Source organism: Orycteropus afer, unplaced genomic scaffold, assembly GCF_000298275.1.
Source record: "Orycteropus afer afer isolate SDZICR_OR568_19922 unplaced genomic scaffold, OryAfe1.0 scaffold00042, whole genome shotgun sequence".
Classification (NCBI taxonomy): Eukaryota; Metazoa; Chordata; class Mammalia; order Tubulidentata; family Orycteropodidae; genus Orycteropus; species Orycteropus afer.
In genome coordinates, this window is record NW_006921629.1 from 9,607,085 (window position 1) to 9,628,838 (window position 21,754).

General features: G+C 41.4%; 1 protein-coding gene across 1 annotated transcript in view; it reads left to right on the top strand.

Moving 5' to 3' along the window:
• The window catches only part of VPS53 (VPS53 subunit of GARP complex), a 192,548-nt gene that overhangs the window by 114,676 nt on the left and 56,118 nt on the right, over positions 1–21,754 (top strand). Inside the window, exons 13-15 of the mRNA XM_007937432.2 lie at positions 766–860; positions 15,158–15,400; positions 19,206–19,353. Of these exons, the coding sequence (XP_007935623.1) occupies positions 766–860; positions 15,158–15,400; positions 19,206–19,353 (486 nt within the window). The remainder of the gene's footprint in view (positions 1–765; positions 861–15,157; positions 15,401–19,205; positions 19,354–21,754) is intronic.

Genomic DNA, 21,754 nt, shown 5'->3' on the forward strand with positions numbered 1-21,754 from the left:
AGCATTTCTTCATATGTTTGTTGGCCACTTGAATATCCTCTTTGGTGAAGTGTCTATTCATGTCTTCTGCCCATTTTTTAATTGGATTGTTTGCCTTTTTGTTTCCATCCTTCTTTTATGTTCATATGTATGTCAATGAAATCCAGAAATCTAGGAACCACTACATGAAAGCAAAGGTGTAATAGAGTTCTAGTTTAGGGGATAGAAAACTAAACCATGTGCCTTTTAATTTAACCATGGCTCTTAGAACCCTCTGATCTTCCATTTCTTTAGATTTAAAATAGTAGTAATAATAATACCTGCATTCAGGACTGATGTGAAGAATAGATGAGATACTATCTGTATCAAAGTACTTGGCTTGTAACAACAATCAGTAAATGAAGGTTATAACGTTCAATTACAGGAAAGCACTTTAGGAATTCTAAAGTGATGTACAAATACGAGGTGCAGTTACTATCCAGGACTTAAATTTTTAAAACATCAGTTAGATGATGAATCACTTCCAAATTGAAAATGCATGTGCCATCAGAGTAACAGTAAACCCCTCACCATACCCAGCAAGTGAGTGATGCTGACAAAACTGGCCCATTGTTCACAGCCTGGGATAAATCACACAGAGCATATTCCCAGCTTGACATTGAGTGCTCTCTTATCTCTACATTTGTAGTGAACTTTGAAGGAATGTTTTCTTTGAAACTGCTTGAAAATTTGCAAAAATTGCTCAAGTATAAGGTTTCTTGTTTTCTTTCTGATTTTTCTTTGCAGCCAAAGAAGCCTAAAGTCCCAGACAATCCATTTCATGGCATTGTTTCCAAGTGTTTTGAGCCTCATCTCTACGTGTATATTGAGTCCCAGGACAAGTGAGTGATGAACATTTTGCTGTTTTCTGCCTGCCTTTCACCCTCCTCTGGTCATACTTGAGTTTCATGAGGGCACAGTTCCTTCCAGACGCTGAGGGAGGGACTTGACTTACCTGTGACTCTCGCTGGAAACCTGCTAAGGATATGTTTATATCTTTTGAATATTATCATTTATTGTATCTGTAAATCACGGAAACCTGAGTTTGTCTCTAATCAGATTGCAAACTGATCCCAACAACGTCTTCCCATGTGGGTGCTTGTATAGCAGCATATTGTCGGTTCCCATGGCTTTACAGTGTCAGACATTGGAGAATGCAGAAAGAAAGCTTCATCTCTAATGTGTGTGTTTGCAATTCTAATTTTTGTAACTTCTCATTTTGAAGTCGTTTAGATTTACAGAACTAGGGCCAAAAGTTCTCACATACCTTTTCCCTAGAGAATTTTAATATCTCATGTAATCACATGGGAGATACTGTTGCCCCAGAAGATGCTGTTGTCCTTTTTCTGGTCCAAGGTCCAATCATGCATTTAGTTGTCATGTCTCTTGGCTCTCTTGATCTTATATAATTCTTCAGACCGTTTTTTGTCTTTCATGGCCTTGACACTTTTAAAGACCAGTTATTTTGTTCAGTGCCCTCACTTTCAGTTTGTCTAATGTTTCTTCCTAATTAAATTCAATTTGTGCATTTTTTGCATAAATTCCCATAGAAGTTAGGTTGTGTCTTTCTCAGCGTATCAGATCAGGAAGTACCTTATGTTGATCTGTGCCATTACTGGTGCTATTAACTCTGATCCCTTGCTGAAGATGGAGTTGGCCAAGTTTCTCCTCTGTAAAGTTACTGTTTTTCTCTTTGTCGGGAGTAAGTCCTTGTGGGTGGGCATTTTGCGACTGTAAAGATTCTGTGTCTCATCACACTTGCACTGACCCGTTTTAGCATGTCTTCATGATTCCTGCCTGACACCGTTACACGGTGTATGTGGTGTTTGCCAGATACCGATTGTCTGTCTACATCACTACTTCTACATTTATTCATTGGAAATGTACTGTAAGAAAGTTTCCCTTCTCCCCTATTTGTTCATGTATTTGTTTGTTTCTTTATGTCAGTATGGACTCATAGATTATTATTTTACTTTATGGATTATAATCAATTTAATATATATGTTTTCACAAACTCAGAGGCTTCAGAAAAGTTCTATAGAGCAGCCCACCACAGCCAAGTTTCTCCACAGCCAGAAGAGTGTGTTCATGTTCTAATGCCCATTTTTCTTGTGAGGTCCTATGAGCACAGCAGGAAGTCCCATCCTCATCCCTGCATCCTTGCCCAGAGCCAGAGTACCTGTTAATGGCCCTTCATGCTGGAAGGCCAATTTGGAAAGGTGGGGTTTCTGGAGCAGGCCACATCGACTGGCCTGGGCTCCACAAGGGGATGTTGTAGCCTAAAGAACAGACTTAGGGGAGCCCGAAAGTGGCTCACAAAGGGAGAATAACAGCAGTTGGGAGAAGGGTCTTGAGGGGAGTTCTCTGGGAATGCATTCGGGCTGAGGTTTAGTCCTTTTTTTTTTTTTTTTTCAGTGCTTCTGTCATAGGTTAACAATTCTTGTTTCCAAATATATTTCAGGGGTAAACCGTAAGATTAAGATAATATTTCAAGTAGAACCACTACATGGGACAATATTATTATTCACCTATCTGATTTTATAGATGGTTTCTAATTTTTTCCTCCTCTGATTACAAAAATATTTCATATTAAAATCCTAGAAAATGAACTTAGAAAAAGAACTTCTATATTAACAAAAGCACCCCCCCTAAAAAAAAAAAAAAAGGCTGCCTTGACTTTTTCTACCTTGTTGTTGTTGTTGTTATGTGCCGTCGAGTCATAACCTTGTGTTACATTATTCATCACTCCTTCTCCCCCTAAACTGGCAACTACTGATATTTTTACTGTCTGTATAGTTTTAGTTTTTCTACCTTATAAAGTCACAATTCTTCTCCTGTCTTTGTCCATCGAGTGTATGTCCAGCAGGCACACAGGGGTTATTGTTGCTTTGAGTCCTCTGAAAGCACCTTGTCCTCTCCATTCAAAGAGTTTCCTCTTCGGGGAGTTAATAAGACGCTGCTAAGCTGTGGGAAAAGAGGACCAGTTATTTTCCTGTTAGAATAACAGGTCTCCGAGCAGCCCACATGGATGACTGTTTTCAGACAAAGCCCTTTCTTCTCATATCACCCAAAATTTATTTTTAAAAAAGCTTAAAAACTATCACATGCATGTCTGGAATAACCACAACCTAATAACCAAAACCAACCTGTCTATAGAGTCATTTTTCTGAATTACTGTCATTCTGCTATCTGTTCTTTCTACACACAAAGTGTACTCATTGTTCATGATACTTTGGGCAAAGAGCCAGCCCTCCTCTCCTTAGGGACCTTCCACTTCTCTCTGAAAAATGAAGCGCTGGCCACTCATCCTGCTGTTTGGCCTCTCTAGGATGTTTCCACAGCACTAGGGAGGGAGCGGAAGCTGCTTGTAGGAGAACTGCGTAGGCTGTACTGCTGTCGCTCCAGAGTAAGCAGTCAAAGCTTGAAGTAGAAAATAGAGTTTAAAAAATCCATTCCCTCACCTCTCAAAGGAGAGAATAGGACAAAACAATGCCTGATGCCATGATTATTAACCTTTTTTTGAGGCACAGATCCCTTTGAGAATCTGATGAAAGCCAAAGAAATACACACACCCATACACTATGTTGAGTGTAATTCCACAGGTTTCCAAGAAGCCCTTTCTCCCTTAGTTCAGAGAGTCCTGAGATTGAGGAGGGAACTCAGGTGGGGACTGGTTTTGTGCAAATTAATACTTCTGCTGTAGCTCTGACTCAAATAACCAGCAAGGGAGGACCATCAAAGACCATTCACAAGTTCCCAGCTGAAGAGGCCCAACACAGTATAGTGGAAAGAGCATGGGCCTGGGCATCAGACAGACCTAGATTAGAAGCAGCACTACCACTTACTGGTCTGGGATCTCACGTGTGATCCAGAGCCTCTCTGACTTTGTTTGGTCTTCTCTAAAATGAAGTGACTAGTGCTCACCTCAGGATTTGCGGTGGGATGAAATGAATGACGCATCAGTACTCAGCACACGGTAAACAGTGCCAGGAGCTGCACTTGCCCTCCCTGTCATCGATCCATTCTCTCACACGGTTGGGTGGTCTCGTCAGTATTGCCAGCTTTCAGATAGGCCTGGGTTGGTGTCCCACTGTCTCATCTCCTCTGCTTCCCCCCTGCCCAGGGAAACATCTGGCAATACCTGACCTAGTCAAAAGTCCAAGCGGGAGGACTGCAGAGCCAGGACCTAGGGAGGAGGCAAGAAGTGGGGACTTCTCTGCAGCTACCTCTTTAGCAAGTTGGATTAAGTTGTCGTTATGTGGCTTTCTCAATTTTTACTTATGTTCAAGGAGGAAGTTCATAACTCAGTCTTTCATGAGCTTGAAATTTTTGAAGAATGCAAGCCAATTACTTTGTTTCCATGATTTGGATGATGTTTCCTCGTGATTTATGATGTAGATGGAAATGGTGCTGCATTCTTCTCAGTAGTTCATCTCAGAAGGCACACAATGTCAGCTTGTCCCATTACTTGTGATGGTAATTTTCTTTTTCTTCCTGTTATGTCTTGCCTGTGTCCTTCCTCTCATGCCCTCCCACCCCCAGAGCTATCTCCCTGTGCAAACACTGCCCTTCTGTTCTCCCACCATTGATCACTCCAAGGAGTGTATCTACCTGATGTAAATGTTCACCCCATATCCCTGTCTGTGGTTTGGCTGGATGCCACAGGAGTGAGTTTGGTTCCAGACCTGAAGGGTAACTAGGGGCCATAGTCTCAGAGGTCTCACCAGGCTCTATCAGACTAGCAAACCTGGTCTTTTTAATATGATTTTGAGTTTTGTTCCTCATTGTTCTCCTACTCTATCCAGGATCTCCACTGATCCCCCACTCAAGTGGTTGACAGTGGTAGCCAGGCACCATCTAGTTCTTCTGGTCTCATGGTCATATAGGTTGAGGATCACATGGCCTATTAGTCCCTTGAACTAATTGTTTCCATGTGTCTTTGCTTTTCTTCATTCTTCTTTGCTCTGGAGGAGAGATCATCATTGCATCTAGATGGCTGCTTACAATCTTTTAAGACTCTAGTCACTACTTACCAAAGTAGGATGTAGAACAATGTTTTTGTGTGGTACATTATGCTGATTGAACTTCATGTCCCCTGTGAGCATGGGCCCAAGCCCACAGGTTCAACTGCTTGCTCCCTCATGGTAGCTGGCTGTGGCCAAAAAGCCACTACAGCCTTGTCCCTTGTCAGCTCTACTATGCACCTGGACATTATTATAGCACATACAAATATGCTTGTAGAAACATCTTCTGCCAATCCTATACATGGTCGTGGACAGTCTCCCCTCTACCTAGACATACCTGATCATTCAACCTGTCCACTCATCTATCCACCCATAGATCAATGCTTGCCATCACTGACAATGCAATACTGTACATACAAAAGGGTAATTTTTATTACTTGGTTTAGATGCATCTCCTAGATTTCTCTATTTATGCATAAATAATAAGTGGGAAAAACCATAAAACTATAGAAATAGCTTGTTTTTCATCTCCCTGTTTTACCATCCATTGATAATTCTTACATGAATCATGTGGTTCATGAATCATATGGTTCTAAGATGGTTGCTAAATGGTGATTTTCTGAATTCATCTGTTTTTCTACATTTATTAGTTGGCAGTCTTCTTTAAGAAAAACGTTTCTCTTTTCTCCTGTTTGTCTATATCAACATGGACTCATGGATTCAAGGATACCTATTTTATTATTCAATGGGTTATAATCATTGCTATCTTTCTTTTTCTTTTTACTTTATGTAGGAATAAATTTAGATCTACAGAAAAGTTTCAAAACTAGATCAGAGTTGCCATATTCCCTTCACCCAGCTTCTCCTTATGTTAGCATCTTCACAGTACAATGTCAAAAACTTAGCAAATTAACATTAACTCACTGATACTGAGTTGACTTGACTCATAGTGAGTCCTTCTTGGGTTTCTGAGGTGATATCTCTACAGAAGTAGTTTGCCCAATCTTCCTTCCAAGCAGTGGCTGGTGGGTTTGAACTGCCAGCCTTCTGGTTAGCAGTCAGATGCCTTAGGCACTATTCCACCAGAGCTCCCAAACAAACGCATTGGCATCGAGTTGGTTTCAACTCATAGCAACCCCTCTTTGGGCTTCTGAGGCAGTATCTCTATGGAAGTAGATTGCCCAGTCTTCCTTCTGAGGAGTGGCTGGTGGGTTTGAACCACCAGCCTTCTGGTTAGCAGTAAGATGCCTTAGGCACTGCAATATTATTTCCTATACTATGGGCTTCATTAAAATTTCTCCACATTTTCCACCGATACCTTTTTTCTTTTCGAGGATCCATCATTTAAATTGATTTTAATGCTCAAATTCTCCCTCATTTGTCCAGTGGGAGCTCTTACAAGCTGGTTCTTCATCCTTTCTACATGCCCCTATCATCCTTTGAGCACTTCCTGCCTTTCTGAAACAAAGAAAAAAATATCATATCTTTTATCTTATAAGCTTATTTTATACTTTCCTTTTCCAGCCCTGGAGTCATCCATCTTTCTAAGGAGGCCTTGTTCCTTTTGGTGGAGAATGATCTTTAGAAACCAAGTTCTGGGTGTTAGGTATGCTCATTGCTACTTGAGTAGCTCATTGCTACTCAGGTAGCAATGTCCTCTCAACATCGAGCTAACAAATATATGTATGTCTAGACATACACATATACGTATATACATATACACACATATCTGTACTTGTTTTTATATCTATTTATATATTAAAACCCATGAGTTTATACTGATACTCAAATTCTAATGCAACACCACAGGGATTATTTTAGCCTACCCCTTTCCGTGTTTGTAACTACCTTCTACAACAATGAGAAACCTGACTCTCGTTGTCCTCAATCTGTTGATTTCTTTGCTTCATTTACCTGTATGTAACCAATCTTCCCTTTGTGCTGGAGCCAGACCTCAGTTCTCCAGCCCACTGGGCACACCAGAGCCAAATCCTTGACTCCAACCAAAGGGAAGGTAGGGGGAGGGGAAGGAGTGCAAGTATCCTGATGAACAAAGCTACAGGTAGCTTTCTGGAGATCATAAGCTGCTTTGTGCATGTTTCCCTCCCTTGCCAACTTTTTCTGACTTTTTTCCCAGTGCCATCATTACTTTCCTTTTCAACTAGACTATTGTTTACATGAATGTTGACTGTAAACCCACTGGGAGAAACTGCCTCAGTCAACTCAGATAAAGTGCCCATACATGGAGAAACTTGGTCTGCAATGTGATTAATTTTTCCCCTCCTTTCATTTTAATCTTCTCTTCTACAGATTCTGTTCTGTAATAGTCTTTACTCCTATGCCATTTTATTTAGTAGTAGAACTCCCAAGAGTATTTCAGGATGCCCTGAAATGCTTGTACAGTTCTTGGGCTCCAAGGTCAAGCTTCAGGGAAGAGGGTTAAAGAAGTCATCGATATCCATGACACGTTTCTTTATGCTGGAGAGAAAATGAATAACAGCAATAATCATAATGTTTCAAACCAAAACATGCTGTAGTGGATGGAGTTTGGGCTTTGGAATCAGTGGGATTCAAGTTTAAATTCAAATCCAATAAACTATGATCTTCTAGCATGTTTAATTTTTTTCTCAGTCTCAGTTTTTTTGTCTATAAAATAGGGATAATAGTGTCATCTATTCAGGGCTATTGTGAGGAATAAATGAAATTGTATTTATAATGCCCCCAGCACAGGGCCTGGTTTATACGCTTGTAGCCTAGAGGGAGAAATAAACCAAACGCGGGGGAACTGTACGTACACAGTGTTGGGGGACAGCCCCCAGGTGGCAGGGAGCAGTGGCAGACAGGGCTGGCAGGAACAGGTAGGTAGCTCAGAAAGTGAACAGAGTGGTTGAGACAGCTAAGGGAGACAAACTTGCCAGTTTATCGTACTATGATGGTTTGTGTGTTGCTGTGACGGCTGCAGGCTGTGCCAGCAGGGGTGCCCATGGTGGACCGGTTTCAGTGCAGCTTCCAGACTGAGACAGACTTGGAAGAAGGAAGAGGCCATCCACTTCTCAAAGAACTGGCCAATGAAAACCTTATGAATAGTGGTGAAACACAGTCTGATATACTACTGGAAAGTTTTATGAATAGCCCTGAAACATTGTCTGTTACAGTACCAGAAGATGAGTCTCTCAGGTTGAAAGGTGCTCAAAATGTGACTGGGAAGAGTTGCCTCATCAGAGTAGAGCCTACCTTAATGATATGCATAAAGTAGAGCTTTTGGGGCCTTCATTTGCTGAAGTGGCATGACTCAATACGAGAAGAAATAGCTGCAAATATCCATTGATAATCAGAACATGGAATGTACGAAGTATGAATTAGAAAAATTGGAAGTTGTCAAAAATGAAATGGAATGCATAAAAATTGATATCCTAGGCATTGTTGTTGTTGTTGTTTGCTGTTGAGTTGGACCTGACTCATAGCGACCCCTCCTTGGGTTTCCAAGGCGGTATCACTACAGTAGATTGCCCAACCTTCCTTCCGAGGAGCGGCTGGTGGGTTTGAACCACCAGCCTTCTGGTCAGCAGTCAGGTGCCTTAGGCACTGCGCTACCAGAGCTCCTTCCTAGATATTAGTGAGCTGAAATGGACCAGTTTTGGCCATTTTGAATCAGATAACCATGTGATCTACTATGGTGGAAATGACAAATTGAAGAGGAATGGCATGACATTCATCATCACAAAGAATGTTTCAAGATCTGTCCTGAAGTATAATGCTGCCAGTGATAGAATAATATCCATACACCTACAAGGAAAGCCAGTTACTACTACTACTACTACTATTCAAATATATGCACCAACCACTAAAGCCAAAGATGAGGAAATTGAAGACTTTTTATCAACTTCTGCAGTATGAAATTGACCAAACATGCAATCAAGATGTGCTGATTATCACTGGTGACTGGAATGCAAAAGTTGGGAACCAAGAAGAATCACTGATAGGTGGAAAATTTGACCTTGGAGATAGAAATAATGCTAGAGATTGCATGATAGAATTTTGCAAGACCAACAACTTATTCATTGCAAATACCTTTTTTCAACAACACAAACAGCGGCTATACACGTGGACTTCACCAGATGAAGTACACAGGAATCAGACTATGGCAAGAGGTGATGGAGAAGCTCACTATCTTCAGCCAAAACAAGGCCAGGAGCTGATTGTGGAAATAACCATCAACTGCTCATTTGCAAGTTCAAGTTGAAGTTGAAGGCAATTAAAACAAGTCCATGAGAGCCAAAATATGGCCTTGATTATATCCCTCCTGAATTTAGAGATCATCCAAAGAATAGATTTGATGCCTTGAACACCAGTGACCGAAAACCATAGGAATTGTGGGATGACATCGAGAACATCATCCATGAAGAAACCAAAAAGGTCATTAAAAAAGACAGGAAAGGAAGAAAAGACCAAAATGGATGTCAGAAGAGACTCTGAAACTTGCCCTTAAGTGGAGAGTAGCTAAAGCAAATGGAAGAAATGACAAGATAAAAGAGCTAAACAGATTTCAAAGAGCAGCTCGAGAAAACAAAGTCAATTATTATAATGAAATGTGCAAAGACATGGAGTTGGAAAGCCAGAAGGAAAGAACGTGCTTGGCATTTCTCAAACTGAAAGAACTGAAAAGGAAATTGAAGCCTTGAGTTGCGATATTGAAAGATTCTATGGGCAATATATTGAATGATGCAGGAAATATCAAAAGAAGATGGAAGGAATACAGAGTCACTGTACCAAAAAGAATTGGTGGATGTCTGTCCATTTTAGGAGGTGGCATATGATCAAGAACCAGGAGTATTTAAGGAAGAAGTTGAAGCTGCACTAGAGGCGAAAAACAAGGCTCCAGGAATTGATGGGATATCCGTTGAGATGTTTCAATAAATGGATGCTGCACTAGAGGCACTCACTCAACTATGCCAAAAGATTTGGAAGACAACTACCTGGCCAACTGACTGGAAAAGATCTGTATTTGTACCCATTGCAAAGAAAGGTGATCCCACAGAATGTGGAAATTATCAAACAATATCATTAATATTCGCACTCAAGTATAGTCTTACTGAAGATAATTCAAAAACAATTATAACAGTGTATTGACAGAGAACTTCCAGAAATGTAAGCTGGATTCAGAAGAGGATGTGGAATGAGGGATATCATTGCTGATGTTGGATGGATCTTGGCTGAAAGCAAAGAATACCAGAAAGATGTTTACTTGTGTTTTATTGACTATGCAAAGGCATTTGATTGTGTGGATCATAACAAATTATGGGTAGCATTGAGAAGAATGGGAATTCCAGAACATGTAATTATGCTCATGAGGAACTTGTGCATAGACCAGGAGGCTGTCGTTTGAACAGAACAAGGGGACACTGCATGGTTTAAATTCAAGAAGAGTTGTGTCAGGGTTTGTGTCCTTTCACCATACTTATTCAATCTGTATGCTGAGCAAATAATCCAAGAAGTTGGACTATATGAAGAAGAACGTGACATCAGGATTGGAGGAAGACTCATTAACAACCTGCATTATGCAGACGACACAACTTTGCTCACTGAAAGTGAGGATGACTTGAAACACTTACTGATGAAGATTGAAGACTACAGTCTGCAGTATGGATTACACCTCAATATAAAGAAAACAAAAATCCTCACAACGGAACCAGTAAACAGCATCATGATAAATGGAAAAAAGATTGAAGTTGTCAAAGACTTCATATTATTTCAACACCAATGGAAGCAGCAGTCAAGATATCAGACGTCGTATAGCATTGGGCAAATCTGCTGCAAAGGACCTCTTTCAAGTGCTGAAGAGCAAAGATGCTTCCTTGAAGACTAAGGTGCGCTTGACACAAGCCATGATATTTTCAATTACCTCATATGCATGTGAGAGATGGACAATGAATAAAGACCAAAGAAGAATTGATGCTTTTGAGATGTGGTGCTGGCGAAGAATGCTGAAAGTACCATGGACTGCTAAAAGAACTAACAAATCTGTCCTGGACGAAGTGCAGCTGGAATGTTCCTTGGAAGCGAGAATGGCCAGACTTTGTCTCACCTACTTTGGTCATGTTGTAAGAAAGGGACAATTCCCTGGAGAAGGATGTCATGCTTGGGAAAGTGGAGGGACAACGAAAAAGGGAAAGGCCCTCAACGAGATGGATTGACATGGTGGCTGTAACGATGGGCTCAGGTATAGCAAAGATCATGGGGCTGGCACAGGACCGGGCAGTGTTTCGTTCTGCTGTACGTGAGGTCACTATGAGTTGGAGACGACGGCACCTAACAACAACCACAACACACAGTGTTGAAGGATAAAGAGATGAATGATTCACTGTGGAAATAGAGGAATGTTTACATCAAACCAAAGGTCAGATTTTCTCAGTTTGTATCTTCCACCTCAGCCAAACCCCTCTTCTGCTTCCCATCCTGTCTTCGTCAAACGCATATACTGTGCTCACTTTCAGCCTCCATACCTTCATTCTTTCACCTGAATCCATGTGAAACTTTCTCTGTAGCTGCCTTTGTTACTTTCTTTGTCTAAACCAGATTATCATGTTGTTTGTACTGCAAAATTAGCATTTTGTTGTTGACTTGGAATCTAAAGATTATCATAAGTATGTAGGTTCTATCTCCCCAGCTAGGTCAGAAGCTTCTTTCTAATCGATATTTTTAATTCCCATAGCACCTAGATCAGAATCTGACCCTTTATAAACTCACTCAATTGCAATTGCTTTAAGGTATAAAAGGCACCTTCTTGTGCTTCCAAAGGAGCTCTGGTGGTGTAGTGGATAAGGCATTTGGCTGATAACCAGAAGGTCAGCTGTTCAAACCCACCAGTCACTCTGTGGAAGGAAGATGGAACAGTCTGTTTCTGTAAAGATTTATAGCCTCGGAAACCCAGTGGGGATCGCTCTGAGTCAGAATCGACTCAGTGGCAATGAGTTTGGTTTTTTTTGCTTTTTATGCTTCCAGCCAATGGGTCATTGTGCCAGACATCTCCTCCAGAAGTCCTGCAAGAAGGTTTCACCGTAACTCAGGGTAGTGTTTGGTGTCTGGAAGAAATGATCATCTTTGCTTCTTTCAGAGTTGAACTCATTTGTATCTTCTACAGGTGTCCCCTGTTTTTTTGAAAGTTCGCTTTACACCACTTTGCTTTTACAAAAGACCTACATTAGTACCTGTTTTTGTTAACCACAAGAAATCTAAAAAAGATTTTAACATTTACGGAATAGAAGGCAAAAAGCAAAACTACTGTTCAATGTTTGTTTCATAGTGAGCCATTAAAGAGGTGGTGCGCACCCTGAGCTCAAGAGTTGCATCACCAAGCTCCTGCCCCAGAAACTACATTTGGCGTCTCAGCAGCAAGCTGCCATCACTTTGAACTGTGTCTGTGAACACTGTAGGGTTGTGTTATTTTAGGTTTTATGTGTCATTTGGCAGGGTATTTTTTGGATCTGGGAATGCTCAAAAGTTTTTCCAAATAAATTAATGGTAATTGCCTCTTCAATTTATGCCATTTTGACCTATAGAAGTTTCATAGGCACACTCCACCTTTAGGTTGTGGGGAATACCAGTACTCAAAGCCCACAGAGCTTTGTACCTAGAAAGTGCTCAATCAATACTTAATTGAACTGAATCATCTGTTCAAAAGGAATGCACCTTACCCATTTCCATTGGGAAAATGTTTACTCTTCTATTATGTGAAACACTGATTCCTCATTTTCTAATTTTTTAAGGCACAGAAACAACTATAAAGAGTGGCAGATGGCAAAGAAGGGAAGGTGACCCTGGCTAGTTCATTTCTCATCTGTGCCAGAGAACAATATCAAAAGCAGACGTTCTTTAAAACATGGAAGATCTTTAGAGTTTTGTTTTTTAAAGTCAAGATTTTATTTATGTTCTGTGATCGTAACCAATTTATAATCTTACTCATTGAGTTGGCTCTGAAATAGGAAGTCAGTGAGTAAGTATCTTGACTCTACCTTCTAGAGGAATAGATGAGTGATTAACACTTCACAGCTCTGGGCTGTTTTAGTTGGCACTATAGGTTTGGAGATGAGACTCTCTCATACAAAAGACTCAAATAGGATCTTTTATCTTCTGGGACATGCTCTCTTCCACTGTACCAGCCCCTGCCCCATCTTCCCCTCCCCACATCTCCATCCTAGGTGATGCCCTCGGAGAGAATGTGCAGGTTGATCATCTAAGTATGTGCTGAGCACAGCGTGGAGATTAGCCTCACACATAAGCATGATTGGTGGGCCTAAAGGGAACAGAAGTAGCATAAAACATTATCCCCACTCTTAGGGAGCTTATGATAACATACGTGGAACAGAAAAGAAGATTCTACTACTGCAGTTTTCAACTTTTGTACCAACTTTAGTTTATTAGAGGTGACTGGCTAGAATCCTGTCTCAGTGAAAAAGAGTGCTATTTAGTGTCGCCTGCTATGTAGACCCTGGATGGGAGAATGTCAGCAGGTTTCTTGAATATTTGACATTTACATTGTGTACAAGAGTGCTAAAATATGAAGTGTCAGTGTGTTAGATGATAGTTCACAATAAGGGAGAGGATTGGTGGGAGTAGAAGTTGCTCAGGTGGAACCCAAGTTGACCTTGAGGATGAGTGGAGAGATGAAGGGAGAACATTTTGGCTAGGGTAGGCACACAGATGGGACAGATGGACCGATGGAGTTGAGGTGAGCATTGCTGGAGCCTAGGATCACTGTGGAGGAGAGGTGGGAGAGCAGAGGGAAAGATGAGGGAGATGAGATGGTACAGAGTGAGAATGGGGACCAGGGAGCTTTCCAAGGCCCGCTAATGAGTTCCTTCCTGCTTCCTGACAATCACTGCAAAGGACCTAGAGTAGGCCTGAAGTGCTGAGGGCAGAGTTACCACATCTGGATATAATCAGCTTTCAATGACAAACACTCTTGAGTAAAACGTCAATTTACTCCTCATTCTGCTAATTGATGCTGTGTGTGGTTCTTGTCTTTTTCTTCCCATTATATAAAATACATTTTAAAAACACAGCTGAATTCCTGTAGCCTTAGAGAGCAACCTCAAAAGATGCAAAATGTCAAGAGCATTGGGAACCCCTCCCATTTTTCATTCTGCCCAACTGTTGAGAGAACAATTAACACAGCCGTGCTAGATTTCAACTAGTGATGACTCAGTGTGACTGAGGCAAATGCCGTGATGTTTGAATGGGAAATGGGAGGAAAATTGCAGCCATCATCAGCATGTGAACTGAGGCAGGCCTGGAGCTGTCCATATGCTCTCTTTTCCCAAATTTTTCATACCTTGGAAAAAACTAAGAAAAAACTCCATTAAAGGAGAAGGAAAATGTTAAGGCTCTCTCTTTACAGTTTCTCTTTGTCTAGGCATCTATCTGGTGGACATCTAGAGGTTCATGGTATTTAAATATGTGCTGGCATCATAACTTTTTGGTGTTTTGGGAAGTAGTATGGTAGATTGGTGAAGAACATGAGGCTTGGGGCCTGGCTGCTTGGTTTTGAGTCTGTATTGCTCTGTGACCTTGGACAAGGTATTTAGCTTTTCTAGACTGTGCTTTTTGCAAATGAGGTTAATAATAGTACCTACTTCGTAAAGGTCTGTGTAGATCTAATGTAGTTCAATGAGAAGATGTTTACAAAGCATTGACACAGTGCCTGGTACATCATAAGTGTTCAGAAAATGATCACTGCCATTATTTTGGGTTTTTCATTTGTGGTAGTAGGACCAATGTATTTACTTAAATGCTGCATTCTAGGCTCAGCTCTGCTACTGCATTTTGTGACCAACTTTCTTGGCCTTAATTTTCTCATCTCCTAGAGGGGCCAGTGATCCCTTGTCTCCCTCACAGGGGCCCTGGGATCAAATGTGATTGTCTAATTATTTGAAATACATAAAGCATTAATGATGTATCAGTGGAAATATATAAAGCATTACATGCCAAGTTTTATTGCTGTAGTTACTGTTGGAGGGGTGAGAGTAGGTAGTAATGATGATCTTGGTAATGGTAGGTCCAGTTTTAAATGTAAAAAACATTAGGAATGATTACTAGTGGCAGTCATTAGTCCACACAGCCAACAAGCACATTTACTTTCGCTTTCTGGAAGTAAAATAATGTTTTCTTTCTCCTAGAAACCTTGGAGAGCTGATAGATCGGTTTGTGGCTGATTTCAAAGCCCAGGGGCTCCCAAAGCCCAACACTGATGAAGGGGGTGCTCTGCTCCCCAGCTGTGCTGATCTCTTCGTCTACTACAAGAAGTGCATGGTGCAGTGCTCGCAGCTCAGCACTGGGGAGCCCATGATCGCACTGACCACCATTTTCCAGAAATACCTCCGGGAATATGCCTGGAAAATCCTCTCTGGCAACCTGCCCAAGTGAGTTCTGTTCTTCATGGCGAAGTAAGATTCTAAATAGACCTAAATATGGGAATCTTTAAGGAAATCCACCATGAAGTGTTTACTGAGCTGCTAAGAGTATCAAGGAGGAAAACACCCTTTATTGAGTTCCCAAGAGTCTGAAACTATTTCCTCTCTGCTGGGATTCCACAGCTGATGAAGACCATGAGAGGAAATACCCACGCTGGCTGCCAGTGCGGGCCAGATCTTAGCGCAGGGGGCTCAGTCCCATTATATATGTATTTAATTTATGTAGATTCAACTCTAGGAACTTGGCAAAAAAAGTGGGGGCTGATGGAAATGACTATTAAATAGCATGGTCCATTTCATTCAAGCCCCATTCAATGCGAGTATGCCCTAGAGTGCTAGTTAGATGGGAGCATATGTTTTCCTCAGTCTGCTTAGGTTCCAAAGTCTCTATAATAGTGTGTACATCTTGCTACACTGGGTATGTTGAAAGATGTGGGATTTGGGGTAGGGGAGTTGTGTGTCTCTACTAATTATAATGTCTCTACTGTCTCGTTCTGGAGCATTAGAATATTGTTAAATTGACTTTTACTTTAAATAAATGGATCATTTGACTACACTTTTATAGACATTTTGGTCAGATAGCAATTTTTCTTTTTTTTTTTGTACAGAGCAGAATTTGTTCGTGTACATTTATTTTCACTCCCCGATTACCATCCCCAACCCTAATCCCTTCTTCTCCCCTCCCTTCCTTGTGACCCCTTTCCTGTGCCCTTCTTAACTGTGCACTCCTGTCTGTCCCTCCATGTGAATGGTGCCCCTCTGGTGCTCATGGCCGATTGCTCCAAGGGTAGCAATCTCCGTGGAGCAATCTACTGCTCTGTAGAGTAGATCACCCTGGGTTGAGTTTTCTGCATGTCTTTCTGTTGTTGGACTGAGAACCAGTCCTTGGGAGTGAGTTCTATCCCAGGCCCGAAGTGTATCCCAGGGCTATAGTCTTGGGGGTCCCACCAGACTCCATCTGACCAGTAATTCTGGTCGTTACTGTGTTTTTGGATTTTGTTCCACATTTTTCCTCCCACTCTATCCAGGATCTCCAGTTTTGATCCCTTCCCAAGTGGTTGGCATTGGTAGTCAGGCATCATGTAGTTCTTTTGGTCTCGAGGGCCATCATATCCTTGGGCTAATTGTTTCCAAATGCCCTTGGCTTTCTTCACTCTTCTTCGCTTCAGATGAGAGGAGACCATTAGCTGCATCTTAGATGGCTGCTCAAAAGCTTTTAAGACCCCAGTTGCTACTCACCAAAGTAGGCTGTGGATCAAGATTTTTATGTATTATGTTGTGCCAGTTGAGCTTGGTGTCCCTCAATACCATGGTCCTGAGCCAGCAGACCCAGTAGTTCTCTCTCCCCAGAGTGTTTGGCCATCAGTCAGATAGTAATTTTGATTATAGCAGAATATGAGATAAAGTAATGTTTCCTGATTTAGTATTTACAATTCATCTGTATGGCTAAATACAGCAGTTCTGGAATTCATTTCTTTTATTGTCACTAAAATGTGTCACATGTGGGAATCTTACATTGTTTAGAAGGAAAGAAAGTAAAATCCTTGTGCTCTGAGATTTGAAGTGACAGATATGTTTTACTAATGAGCACTTCTTTCAATATGATACAAATTAATTAAAAAATATAAATAACCTTAGACCTGCTTCTCAAAATAATGTAAGTTCATTATCACTTAGAAAATACAGAGAAGCACAAAGAAGAAAATAAAAATCACCTATAATCTTACCATCCAGAAATAACTTCTTTAACTTTTTGGTATATACTGTTCATTTTTTACTTACATATGTTATGTGTGTGCTGTTGTTTGTTTAATAGAATGGGGATTACACTGCTTGTAGCTTTATACTCTGCTATTTTCACTCAGAATCACCCCTCAAGCATTTTCCTATGTGTATTAGTACCCCAAAAGGAAATAAATGGTATACTCAGCAGGGATTTTATGAGGAAAGGGATTATTTATAAAATTCTGAGCTGGGTGAAAGGAGCCATTAGAGAGTTCTGAAGCCTCCAAATCTTAGTGGGTAGTTGTGACTAACTTGGAACTCAGTTGTGAGCTGGGGCAGTGGAAGAGGGGCTGCCCAACAGAAACTGTAGTCACAGAAGGACATAGGCCCTGCCAGGACCACACTGAAGCAGAGAGGGCTAGGAGGAGTGCTCTTTACTCAGACTTAGCTCTCCTCTACCTCTCTGACTTCCTTCAGGGTCTCCCATTGGCCACACCAACAAGAAGCCAGAAGGCAAGGGAACCTGATGACAAGTCCATAGAAGTCAGCCTTCCGAGCCATAGAGGCTGGCGAAGAGCAGAGAGGACCTGGAGGCCGAGTAGAGGATAGTCAGCATTAGTGTCAGTAACCGTAACTTTTAATGTTGCCGTGGTAATCCAACATACAGAAGAAGTTTACTTAATCATGCTCTTAAAATTGACCATTTAGATTAGGCTCACTATTTTAGCATTTTAGATAAAACTCAGATAAACAGCCTTGACCAGAAGTAGAACTGATGGGTCAGAGTCTGAACACGTTTTAAGGCTTTTGAAGCATATTTACCAAAATGCGCTCCAGAAAGGTTCACTGTTAAATACTCCTAAGGGCAGTGTGAGGAGTTCTGGTGGTATAGTGGTTAAGGCACTTGACTGCTAACCAAGTCAGCAGTTCCAACCCACCATCCACTCTGCAGAAGAAAAATGGGGCAATCTGCTTCCATGAAGACTTACAGCCTTGGAAACCCAGTGGGGGTCACTGTGAGTCAGAATCACTCAATGGCAGTGAGGTTTTTTTTGTTTTTGAATTTTGAACTGTGATGTAGGAGCACTAGTGGTGCAGTGGTTAAGTGCTTAGCTGCTAACCAAGAGGTCAGCGATTCCAAAGAATCAGCTACTCCGTGGGAAAAAAGACTTGATGATTTGCTCTTGTAAAGATTACAGCCTAGGAAACCATATGGGGCAGTTCCATTCTGCTGTATGGGATCACTGTGAGACACAGTGAACTTGATGGCATGCAACAGCAACAGATGGCACACAACAACAACAAATTATAATGTATGACCGTTCCAGTTTCCTCACACCTTTATCAGCACTGGAAATTAAATGTTTTTCAAATCTTTGATGCCAGTAAAAGTGGATAGTTCTAAAGTTAATTGTTTTTTTTAAAGAGAACTTGCTTTTATTTTTCAGGTAAATGTCATTGAATTTTATTTTCTTTTAAAAATTAGAAATAGCAGGAAGTTTCACGACTGCATTGTTAGTGTAGGAACACTTGATTAAATCAGTTGGAAGGGACCTGTGGTGCTTTCTGGTTCCTTGGGCCATTAGGCTTGGGGCAGGAGCTTTGTCCTAACATGTAACTTTTGTACCCCTCTGCAAGCATAACATAGGCCTCTGCCTCAGGACAGGACTTTCTTCACTGAGCAGACCGTGGGGAACTAGCTATTGTGCTCGAGATGATCCTAGATGAATTCGACAATCAGGAAACTCGATGCTAGAGCAGTCTCTGGGTGTCCAGCTCATTTCATTTACTGTGACTAATTCCTGGCTCACCCTTGGAATTGCCTCTTCCTCTTTCTGATGGTCAGAATTTAAACAGATGATGGTCAAGGTAAGGTCAATAGGAAGAACACTCATTGTGTGTTGACTGATTTGGGACACATCCAGCATTTCCTTTCCCCTTTTCTTTGTCTTAAGATGTACAGAAGCAAATTTGCTCAGGAGGCAAGTTAGAAGTCCCAGCTTGACCAGTTCCTGTTCCTTTTCCTCAGAACTACAAGCAGCAGTGGAGGGCTGACCATCAGCAGCCTCCTCAAGGAAAAGGAGGGCTCAGAAGTCGCCAAGTTCACTCTGGAGGAACTCTGTCTTATCTGCAGCATTCTGAGCACAGCAGAGTACTGTCTGGCCACCACCCAGCAGGTGAGCCGCCCTGGCCTGTCTACTCACCACCTCTTTTTCCTGAACCACCTGGGCCACTTAGCTCAGTAGGTAAGAGTATGGGCCCTAACAGGGCCACAGGTGTCAACTTTGAGCAGACTTCCACAGAGGAAAACTTGCTATCCAGCCAGAAGACTGCCCAGGCAGCCATCTTACAAAAGGGCCTTGTTACAAAGGAGACAGGGCAAGAAAGTATGACTGGTCTCCCCCTCACAATTGCATAAGCCACACAAAGGGCATGCCCTCGTGAAAGTAGGTCAGTAGCACTGTCTCCCGTATGAGAAAAGCAGTAACAAACTTAATGGAACTAGGACCCAGCCTTTGGTGGGGATGAGTCACAACCAGTTAGTTATTCCAATCTCAGAAGTGTTACTAAGCTAAGCAAAAGCCTTTCGGTTTTTATGTGTCTCCTGAAATTTATATAGCATTCTCAGTCTGCCTAAATAAATAACCATTGTTTGGGATGCTGATGTTCAGGAACTGACAAGCAGGAAAGGGCGACACTTCTGGAGCCCCGCAGATGGCAGTCATTCAGTGAACTGATTTAACAGAGGGAAGACCCGAAATAGCTTTCTGTTCAGCCTTAGATGTGGGATTAGAAGTTCCTTTTCACATTTAGTCTGGAATTCACCTGAGGCCAGGAGAGAGAAAACAGTTTGAGAAGGTTCTGCTTTTCCTCCCTCTTTGGATTTATTATTTACACATGTCTAGATCGTAAGGAAGACAGCCATAAATTACAGTTTAGGCAGTACAACTCAAAGCTCCCATGAGCCTCTTCAGGAATAGAGGAGGTCCCCCAAAGACTCCACAGTGTGGTCGAGCCAAGCAGGGATGGAGGCAGTAGCATGCTCTGTGTGGAGAAGTGGTTATATTGAGTTACACAGGAAATGACCTGTAAAGGTTCGGCCTTAGAACCAGAGACAGCAATCCGTTTCGCCCCAAGAACCCCCAGGACAGGACAGTATCTGTGAGGACTTCGAAGGCAGGGGTCTCAACACTCTTTGATGAAGAAACACTATTTAACTATTTTAAATAGTTAATAGAAACACTATTTAAATAGTGTGTGAGCAAAAAGAGAAAGACATGTATACATATTGTTGTTGTTGTTATGTGCTGTTGAGTCGGACCCAACTCATAGCGACCCCTCCTTGGGTTGCCAAGGCAGTATCACTATGGAAGTAGATTGTCCCATCTTCCTTCTGAGGAGTGGCTGGTGGGTTTGAACTGCCAGCCTTCTGGTTAGCAGTCAAGTGCCTTAGCCACTATGCTACCAGAGCTCCCACATATAGGAGTAGTGTTTTAAAAGTAAAATAACTGTAGTATGAAAAAAAAAACAAACTATGGAAATAATCACTCTTAATCCCATAACTCTCAAATAGTCATATTTGCAATCTGAAGTATTTTCTTTCAATCATTTTTATGAACATAGTTTTATATGGTATAATCTTAATTCACTTTTATATATTTTGTTGTTGCTATTATCCTCATAGTGTAAGCATTTCTTCAGTTGCTAGTCTTCATTACCATCACTGTTAATGATGACATAATACTCCATTAAGGCACTGTATCATTAGTTATGTAATGATATCCCTGATCATTGTACTGCTCTGTATTTTTGCTTTTATAAATAACCCATAAAAGAACACATTTCATGTTTTGCAGTATTTTTGTACAACACATTCTTTGAAGTTCCAGAAGTGTGAGTGGATCTCAGACCGTTTTGATGACTCATGATACATGTAGCCTTTTTTTTTTCCCAGCAAAAATTGTTTTTACTGATTATAAAAGTAAATCATACCTAACACCTACATTATGATCTCCAAATAGTATCTTCCACTAAAAGGAACCAGAGATTTCTGGAGAAGTTACTAATTTCAGGTCTGGGGTGGTGTGGTGAAACAAGTTCCCTTATGCATGCAGCCTTTTGCCTTGACTCTTTGGAAAAACAGCTTGAGGGAATTTTCCCCTAAGCCCTGAGGTGTTACCTTTGTCCTAATTTTTTACCCAATTGGGTTTGTTACTTTCATTCAGGTTGATTGATACTTCCTGGGTAAATTGTGAACAACTTGAGTTTGATGCTTTTTGTCTGGCTGTGGGCTGCAGCCTACACTGTGATTGATAAACACTTTGCAGGGAAATTGGTCTGTAAACTGTGTAAATGAAGTATCTGTAGCCTGCTATGCAAATGAACTGTCTGTGACTTACTGTGAGGGGAATAGTCAAGTTTGTGACGATGGTGGGAGGGCCAGGCCCTGAAATTGATGAGGAATTTATCCATATAAGCAGCCAGCCCCAAAGAGATTTTTTAGAGACAGAGAGAAGCAGGAAGAGAAGCAGAAGGAAGAAAGAAGCATGAAGCAGTACAGAGAGAGAGAGAGGGAGA